The sequence below is a fragment of the Salmo salar genome, chromosome 18 (genome assembly GCF_965601325.2).
Source record: "Salmo salar chromosome 18, fSalSal1, whole genome shotgun sequence".
NCBI lineage: Eukaryota > Metazoa > Chordata > Actinopteri > Salmoniformes > Salmonidae > Salmo > Salmo salar.
Window position 1 is genome coordinate 17,835,318 of NC_138308.1, and position 10,463 is coordinate 17,845,780.

The following is a 10,463-nucleotide window of genomic DNA, read 5'->3' on the forward strand; positions in this document are numbered from 1 at the left end:
GGGTCGTTCACCCCGCTTTGTTGGGATTGTATTATTTTCTAGCAAAAGACCCACGTTTTCATTACAAAAACAAGGAAACAGGAGTGAATGAGAAATATGTATTTTCAAAAATGTATTTATGGACATTTACAATGTATTATGTTTGTTACAAGAAAGCTTATATGGACATTTATATGACTAACATATAATAAATTGCTTTCGCGTCTCTGACATTCAATCATAACACTGAGTGACAATGTGCAGAAAGGTGGTGATTTGAATAACCTGGAAGCCTGGGTTTTCATGAGGATGAAAACATATGCCTACTACAAACTGTAACGTCCATGGCATATTATGAGCCATGCAGGCCAATTGGGTTAACTATATATTTGCCAATACTCTCATTACAAGAATTTATTCGAAATCTGCAGGAAAGCTTACTAATCAGTACCTTCAAAGCATTAAATGCAATACAACTTTTATCAACAGGTTTTGCAGCATATTTGCTTTGAATTAATTATACAGGTATTAACAGGGATTTTATTTAGCTTTATTTAACTAGGCAAGTCAGTTAAGAACAAATTCTTATTTTCAATGACAGCCTAGGAACAGTGGGTTACCTGCCTTGTTCAGGGGCAGAACAACAGATTTGTACCTTGTCAGCTTGGGGATTCGAACAGCACACCACACCGGACAGATCTGTGATGGTGAGGAGCTTCATGGGGTGTGTCTATTGGAGACTGTGCATTGTGGGCAGAATTTTGAGAACTGTGTGAGAAACTGGACTTTGAGATGAAATCCTCAATTTATATCAATGCATGATTCATGCAGGGGTCCAAGTTAAGTAGATCACAGGTTCGGCCCTGTATGATGTAATATGGGCCAACCTGCATGTATTCATTTATGTCTTATTTTACGAAATGTAACAAACTTAGAGAAAATACATCAATTTTAAACACTGGAGTATATTTAAATACCGTAAAACTTCAATTAAAAGCTGAGTCTCACATAGCCGCCTGTCCCTTTAAATAGCAGGGCAAAGACACATTTCAGCAAATAAACACCTGTTTCAAATAAACGCTGGGTTTAAATGTCATTGTTTATGGAGGTTACCATGAATTGTTTACAAGGATTCGTTGGATTTGTTACATTACATCATTCTTTAAATGACTTTTAAAAATGGTAATCATACATTTTTATCGCTGGTAAGAAACAGCTGCTAGCTAACTGGCAAGCACAAAAACAGTCAACTTCAGGAGTAGACCTCCAGAAATATTGATTGCCCTCTAGTGGCGAACGTAAGAACTGAAAATGCAATCAGAGGAGAATAATTACATTCGTGGCCAAAAGTTTTGAGAATGACACAAATATTAATTTTCACAAAGTCTGGTGCCTCAGTTTGTATGATGGCATTTTGCATATACTCCAGAATGTTATGAAGAGTGATCAGATGAATTGCAATTAACTGCAAAGTCCCTCTTTACCATGCAATGAACTGAATCCCCCCAAACAAATTCATTGCATTTCAGCCCTGCCATAAAAGGACCAGCTGACATCATGTCAGTGATTTTCTTATTAACACAGGTGTGAGTGTTGACGAGGACAAGACTAGAGATCACTCTGTCATGCTGATTGAGTTCGAATACCAGACTGGAAGCTTCAAAAGGAGGGTGGTGCTTGGAATCATTGTTCTTCCTCTGCCAACCATGGTTACCTGCAAGGAAACACGTGCCGTCATCATTGCACAAAAAGGGCTTCACAGGCAAGGATATTGCTGCCAGTAAGATTGCACCTAAATAAACCATTTATTGGATCATCAAGAACTTCAAGGAGAGCAGTTCAATTGTTGTGAAGAAAGTCCAGCAAGCGCCAGGACCATCTCCTAAAGTTGATTCAGCTGCGGGATCGGGGAACCACCAGTACAGAGCTTGCGCAGGAATGGCAGCAGGCAGGGGTGAGTGCATCTGCATGCACAGTGAGGCGAAGACTTCTGGAGGATGGCCTGGTGTCAAGAAGGGCTGCAAAGAAGCCACTTCTCTCCAGGAAAAACATCAGGGACAGACTGATATTCTGCAAAAGGTACAGTGATTGGACTGCTGAGGACTGGGGTAAAGTCATTTTCTCTGATGAATCCCCTTTCCGATTGTTTGGGGCATCTGGAAAAAAGCTTGTCCGGAGAAGACAAGGTGAGCACTACCATCAGTCCTGTGTCATGCCAACAGTAAAGCATCCTGAGACCATTCATGTGTGGGGTTGCTTCTCAGCCAAGGGAGTGGGCTCACTCACAATTTTGCCTAAAAACACAGCCATGAATAAAGAATGGTACCGACACATCCTCCGAGAGCAACTTCTCCCAACCATCCAGGAACAGTTTGGTGACGAACAATGCCTTTTCCAGCATGATGGAGCACCTTGCCATAAGGCAAAAGTGATAACTAAGTGGCTCGGGGAACAAAACATCGATATTTTGGGTCCATGGCCAGGAGACTCCCCAGACCTTAATCCCATTGAGAACGTGTGGTCAATCCTCAAGAGGCGGGTGGACAAACAAAACCGCTCAAATTCTGACAAACTCCAAGCATTGTTTACGCAAGAATGGGCTGCCATCAGTCAGGATATGGCCCAGAAGTTAATTGACAGCATGCCAGGGCAGATTGCAGAGGTCTTGTAAAAGAAGGGTCAACACTGCAAATATTGACTCTTTGCTTCAACTTCATGTAATTGTCAATAAAACCTTTGACAGTTATGAAATGCTTGTAATTATACTTCAGTATTCCATAGTAACATCTGACAAAAATATCTAAAGACACTGAAGCAGAAAACTTTGTGGAAATGAATATGTGTCATTCTCAAAACTTTTGGCCACGTCTGTAGAGCTATACTAAGACAAAAAAAACGTGTGTAAATGATAACAGTGCAGGAAATGCTGAAATTTATTCAAATGATGGAAATTAATGCTGAAATTAAACAATTAACTATGTAAATAAGAAACTGCTAGTAGGGATCCCGAGTGGCGCAGCGGTCTAAGGCACTGCATCTCAGTGCAAGAGGCATCACTACAGTCCCTGGTTCGATTCCAGGCTGTATCACATCCGTCCGTGATTGGGAGTCCCATAGGGCGGCGCACAATTGGCCCAGCGACGTCCGGGTTTGGCCGGGGTAGGCCGTCATTGTAAAAAATGATTTGCCTAGTTAAATAAAGGTTAAAAAAAAAATAATAAAATAAAAAAACTGTATGCATTAAGGAAATAAATGCCTGTCTCTAATAAGCACCTGTTGTGTTAAGTGATTTAAGCAAATAAATGCCCGGGCTATGTAATTGAAGTTTTACGGTAAGCTGGTTGAGCGTTACTGTGGATGTGTAGGCAGACCTACACATTCATTTGGACACAGGAACTCAACAGGTGGTTTGTAAAGCCGTCGACCACTCCCTCCCTGTCTGAACGGGGTGTACCGCAGCCATTTCTTCACCACGTCTGCAAACTGATGATGTGTGGCCTCTTTGCCCACAGGGGTTCTTTTCAGAGCACCTAAAGTGACAGAGAAGTAGAGGTCAGTGCTGCATCCAAATTAACTTCCGAGGTTTACTTTCCAAATGTCTCTTTTTGTCTGTATGGAGACTGATCGGAATCCTTGTAATGATCCATCCATCTATCTATATCTATCTATCCATGCATCCCTCCCAGTATGTGTAAGGTATGATAGTATGGACTGATAACATTTGCATTGTGGAGAATGCAGCCAGAATCACAGAATCCAGAGACAAAAAAAAAAAAATGTATTGAACATTCATGAATTTTCCCAAGATTACCACAAGACATTAATAAAAAATAAATCAGTGATTCATATATTTTCCTTCAACTTTCTGAAGAGGCAATGGCACAGGAATGCCCGTCTGTGTGCGCGCATTTGTCTACCACTTTGTGTAGCCATTAATGATGATGCTAACGTAATGACTACCATCTTCTGGTAGATGGAAAGGCTTTACCCAAAACATTCTCAATAAAATGTTAACTACAAAGTAGCCTATGCCTACCTGGCCTAATTATATCATGACTATTTGCAACAATCCAGTTGCCATTTGTTTCGCAAACTCGGCAATCACAAGCACTACAGAAACATTGCTAACCAAACAACGGTCTCTTGCTGGTGCTCACTTGCATTAAAAGGGTAACTACACCCAAAAATCAAAATTTCATCAATTTTTCCCAGACCTCAAAAGTGGTCTCCTGATGCGATTTAAACATTGTTCTGGACTGAGAACATCCAATTGTGTTATATATATATATATATATATATATATATATATATATAGTACCAGTCAAAATTTCACACACCTACTCATTTCTTTATTTGTACTATTTTCTACATTGTAGAATAATAGTGAAGACATCAAAACTATGAAATAATATAGTAACCACTCTTGGAATTGTCTCAACCAGCTTCATGAGGTAGTCACCTGGAATGCATTTCAATTAACAGGTGTGCCTTGTTAAAAGTTAATTTGTGGAATTTCTTTGCATCTAAATATATATATTTTTTAATGTGACTTTGGGAGTGAAAACCAGATTTTTTTTTTTTTTAGACTGAAACCTGGAAAAACAAAACAGAGAAAAGTGAAAGTTAAAACTAAACGGAATTAAGCAACAAAAAGATATACACACACATACACACTACCGTTCAAAAGTTTGGGGTCACTTAGAAATGTCCTGGTTTTTGAAAGAAAAGCAAACTTTTTGTCCATTAAAATAACATCAAATTGATCAGAAATAGACATTGTTAATGTTGTAAATGACTATTGTAGCTGGAAACTGCAGCTTCATTAAATAGTACCCGCAAAAAAACAGTCTCAACGTCAACAGTGGAAACGCGACTCCGGGATGCTGGCCTTCTAGGCAGAGTTGCAAAGAAAAAGCCATATCTGGCCAATAAAAATAAAAGATTATGATGGGTAAAAGAAAACAGACACTGGACAGAGGAACTCTGCCTAGAAGGCCAGCATCCCGGAGTCGTCTATTCACTGTTGACGTTGAGACTGGTGTTTTGCGGGTACTATTTAATGAAGCTGCCAGTTGAGGACTTGTGAGGGGTCTGTTTCTCAAACTAGACACTAATGTACTTGCTCAGTCCTCTTGCTCAGTTGTGCACCGGGGCCTCCCACGCCTTTCTATTCTGGTTAGAGACAGTTTGCGCTGTTCTGTGAAGGGCGTAGTACACAGCGTTGTACGAGATCTTCAGTTTCCTGGCAATTTCTCACATGGAATAGCCTTCTTTTCTCAGAACAAGAATAGACTGACGAGTTTCAGAAGATAGTCTTTGTTTCTGACCATTTTGAGCCTTTAATCGAACCCCCAAATGCTGATGCTCCAGATACTAGCCTAAAGAAGGCCAGTTTTATTGCTTCTTTAATCAGCACAACAGTTTTCAGTTGTGCTAACACAATTGCAAAAGGGTTTTCTAATGATCAATTAGCCTTATAAAATGATAAACTTGGATTAGCTAACACAATGTGCCATTGGAACACAGGAGTGATGGTTGCTGATAATAGCTAGCTCACTAGCTTTAAGCACCAGCTGTCAGAGCAGCTCACAGATCACTGCACATCTATAATTTAACCCAAACAACTACCTCTTCCCCTACTGTATTTATTTATTTTGCTCCTTTGCACCCCATTATTTCTATTTGTACTTTGCACTTTCTTCCACTACAAATCTACCATTCCAGTATTTTACTTGCTATATTGTATTTACTTTGCCACCATGGCCTTTTTTGCCTTTACCTCCCTTATCTCACCTCATTTGCTCACATTGTATATAGACTTATGTTTCTACTGTATTATTGACTGTATGTTTGTTTTACTCCATGTGTAACTCTGTGTTGTTGTATGTGTCGAACTGCTTTGCTTTATCTTGGCCAGGTCGCAATTGTAAATGAGAACTTGTTCTCAACTTGCCTACCTGGTTAAATAAAGGTGAAATAAAATAAATAAATAAAAATAATGGGCCTCCGTACGCCTATGTAGATATTCCACAACAACAACAAAAAATCAGCCGTTTCCAGCTACAATAGTCATTTACAACATTAACAATGTCTACACTGTATTTCTTTTTTTAAGCTTTTCTTTAAAAACAAGGATATTTCTAAGCGACCCCAAACTTTTGAACGGTAGTGTACATATATATTTTATAGAGTCTTACGGAAGAGAACCCCTTGGAGGCGGGTGTTTCTGAAGCTCCTTTTCTGGCCGCGGCCCACCCAGTTGAGCTCAGAGCCCACAGCGAAAGATAGCACAGCCTGCATGAGCCTTCGCACTGCATCATCCACTGTGGCCCCGCCCATCCGTGACAGGTGAGACACCTGTCAAATATATATATATATATACACGCCATTAATAACACAATCACTTACCATTATGTAACAGTATTATAACACAGTAGGTAGTGTGCTTGTTGCTGGTTCAAGCCCTATCGGGTCACTCGGTCCACCTACCATTCTCTTCTGTGCTCCGGCATCCTCCAGGTGCCTCTCGGTGTCATCTAGCTGCTCCATGGTCCTCAGAGGGATGTCAATGTCTAGAGCCTCCACCTCCTCCTCTACCTCTGGAAAGCTCTGGCCCTGAACCCTGGCCTGCAGCTCCCTCAACACTGCCCACTGTCTCTGCTGCTCCTCCTTGATCTCCACCAGCAAGGAGATTATTTTACGCTGGGCAGCCGTCTCTGAGAAACAGTGGATAGGAATGGATTTGGGGGTGACACCAGGGTCAAGGTAGGGCCCCCAAAAAGTTGTGTTGGTCAGTTAGTTTGTTGATTTGTCATATTGTGTCACATTTTAGAACAGTAACAGACCTGGTGTAGTTAGTCATTTCCCCCATCAATCTAAAACAGAGTGTAAGCGTCATTGGCTACTGTAGCTAACTCTTCATTCAACTTTTCTTTTGTTGCTACGACTAGTTCCTGCAAAGATGCTGGGAAATGCTAGACGTGCAGCAGTTAATGTCAGGAACCTCTTTGCGCGGTTCAAAACATGGACTTATTATCTTTCAGAGTTATCTGGCGTTTGTAGAACCACCTGCAACTGGACATTTATAAGACTAATGTTTTCCAGAAACGAGAATTGAGTGTCGGCAACACCTGATCAGTTGAAAAATCGATGGTGACGTTTTGTATAGGCAAACCTGTAACTTCCAGTACTGGACAACAAACATATTTGGTTATATCACATTCTGGCGTACAAACTGTAGCAATTAAAACATTTAGCCTGAGATCGATTTTATTAATCCTGCGAATCTGATTGGTCACACAGCTGAATAATTAATGTAGTTATTCGTTTTTTTTTCGCTGATTGTTACTTCCAAATAGGCTAGATACAAAACAAAGTGAGGAATTCGGTAATATTAAAACTACATTTAATCAGGGTAAAACGTTACCTGCTGATGACGAGGTGCCTGGCATCAACAACTTTTCCCCAACACCACCCGTGCTAAACGTCGCACTCAGCGACTCAACGTCAAAGTTGACATCAGGTCGTCTTGAAATATCATCTTTGGGAATATCCTCCGAGCGTCTCGAAACATGTTCCGCAAGATTGTTCATTTCGTCGGACACAGCTGAAAGTCTCTGCTGGAGTGTTTCCAGAGCTATGTCTGCCATGTGTTTGTTGACCAAACCTTCCATTCGTCGCTGCATCGCCCAGCTAGAAGTATCTCCATTATTATGCTCCATAAAATTCCTCAAGCAGTCGACCTCCTAAACGTTAGTTTAAACCAACAAAAACCTTTCTACAATGTCTTTCTATCTTTCAAGGTAAACGCAAATGTGGACTAGTGAGGGGAAAAAACGGAAGTGGTTATCAAACAGTCCACAGCCAGAGCACGATATCACGTTGCAACAACGTCACAGTAATGTTGCGAGAACATTGAGGGAGTTCGATTAATCTCACCCGGGCGCCCGTGTAGCGGCTGAAAGTTGATTGCATTCGATTTGGAACCGGGCTTCCTCTCGGGCGTGAGCCAGGTGCCCCCGTTCTGTCCGACGGCGTAGTCGGTTCAAAACAAAAGTCATGTAATTAAAATGGTGTAGTAATGAGTAAGATACTGTGTTTTCTCATGTTAAAGTGATTGCTTTAATGGCATTCCCAATTAAAACTAGTTTGAAAATTCAAACATATATTTCATACAATACTTGTATGTTTCTGGACAATGCACCATGCTGCCTTGTTGACAACATTACCAAGGTGCGCAGATTACTGTTCAATTTGAGAAGGCCTGATGACGTACCGGGCCATAGCTTGATGTACCCCGTGCCAGATTAATCGAGCCCCCTCGTTGGGAAGGCCAGAATAACTACATTACCCAATAGCACCAACAAAACAATCATTTCCTACGGGTTGACGGCATATTTTGCCGCGTTCAAAACAACTGGGAACTTGAAAATCTCCGACTTCAGTGCGTTCAAGACAATTGGGAACTCTGGAAAAAAAATGGGCTCCGATTGGGAAAAGTTGTTTTGAACGGTCATCCAACTCGGAATTCCAAGTCGGGGACTCGGGCCTCTTCGAGCATCATCTTAAACATGTAAAATGGATATGTACAAGTGAATAGTCATAGATATGAGCTGATAAAATTGTATTCAATGTTATCCCATTAACTGTTTTCATAAAACAGAGGACTAGAAACTTGTAAAATTACATAAGAATGACAATAAGTTTTAACCTAATATCCTAATGAGAGCAGCAAACCATTACACATAGTTAGTCTTATTTAAGATGTATTTTTACCATGGGCTGGTTACTAGAATACTAAAATAAATATAATTGGCCTCAACAGTCCCCATATTGCATTTTACTACATTATAATGGAATGTACGGGGCATGTTTATAGTCCCCATGATGAAAACAGTTAAAGGATAACATTGATTATCATTTTAATCTGCCCACATCCATGACTATTTAAATGTACAAATACATTTAACGTTTGAAGATTGATTAAATTATGTGAATAATTTATCATCTTTACATATCTGACACACCTGTCTCATTTGGTTGTGTATTCTACATCACCATGAACATCTTAAGACATCATTGAGCCTACTACAATTATATTTCACACAGGTATGGTCATGCTAAATTGATCCAATAAGACGCCATTGAGTTGTTTGGTGGCAATATTGGAAAAAGGTTTCTGTGGGGTTAATATGTATATCCTGTGATGCCCTATATCTACAAATAATTTTCAATCCTGTTCTAGCTGTGTGTGAAATGTGGTGCCTATAACCAAAGTCACAATCCAAAAATATAGCTGCCCCAGGTTAGGGCTCTGTGCGAGCCAGTCAAGTTCTTCCACACTGATCTTGACAAACCATTTCTGTATTGACCTTGCTTTGTGCATGGGGGCATTGTCATGCTGAAACAGGAAAGGGCCTTCCCCCAAACTGTTGCCTCAATGTCATTGTATGCTGTAGCGTTAAGATTTCCCTTCACTGGAACTAAGAGGCCTAGCCCTGACCATGAAAAACAACCCCATACCATTTTTCCTCCTCCACCAAACGTCACAGTTGACACTATGCATTCAGGCAGGTAGCATTCTCCTGGCATCCGCCAAACTCAGATTTGTCCGTCGAACTTCAGATGGTGAAGCGTGATTTATCACTCCAGAGAACGCGTTTCCACTGCTCCAGAGTCCAACAGAGTCCAAGAACTTTACACCACTCCAGCTGACGCTTGGCATTGCGCATGGTGATCTTAGGCTTGTGTGCGGCTGCTTGGCCATGGAAACCCATTTAACGAAGCTCCCGACGAACAGTTCATGTGCTGACGTTGCTTCCAGAGGCAGTTTGGACCTCATTAGTGAGTGTTGCAACCGAGGACAGACGATTTTTACACATTACTTGCTACAGCACTCGGTGTCCCGTTCTGTGACCTTGTGTGGCCTACCACTACACGGCTGAGATGTTATTGCTTCTAGACGTTTTCACTCTACAATAACAGCACTTACAGTTGACCGGGGCAGCTCTAACAGGGCAGAAATTAGCCGAACTGATTTGTTAGAAAGGTGGCATCCTATGACAGTGCCACGTTGAAAGTCACAGCTCTTCAGTAAGGCCATTCTACTGCCAATGTTTGGAGATTGCATGGCTGTGTGATTGATTTTACACACCTGTCAGCAATAGCTTTTGCTGAAATAGCCGAATCCACTAATTTGAGGGGTGTCCACATACTTTTGTATATATAGTGTACCAACATTCTATTGTCAATGGCACAATTTTTTATTTTTAAACAAAGTTTTCAAAGTTGGTTATATAATATATCATTTGAAAGGTAATTTCCTGACCTTTCAGAACCACTTGTCAAACAGAGGTTAAATGTATCAGTGTTTCCTTTTTTTGTGTGAGTTATATATACTACTGTTGAAAAGTTTGGGGTCACTTAGAAATGTCCTTGTTTTTGAAACAATTTTTTTTTTGGTCCATTTAAATGACATCAAATTG

The 10,463-nt window shown here is 40.6% G+C and overlaps 1 protein-coding gene across 1 annotated transcript; it reads right to left on the reverse strand.

Moving 5' to 3' along the window:
- Window positions 1-84: 84 nt before the first annotated feature.
- si:dkey-187a12.4 (uncharacterized) lies at window positions 85-7,858 on the reverse strand. Its single transcript, XM_014154584.3, has 5 exons — window positions 7,406-7,858; window positions 6,469-6,695; window positions 6,177-6,336; window positions 3,355-3,509; window positions 85-719 (listed from the first exon to the last, which is right to left on the reverse strand). Exons 1-5 carry the CDS (start codon window positions 7,698-7,700, stop codon window positions 639-641), a joined length of 918 nt encoding a protein of 305 aa, XP_014010059.1. The 5' UTR covers window positions 7,701-7,858; the 3' UTR covers window positions 85-638.
- Window positions 7,859-10,463: the final 2,605 nt, after the last annotated feature.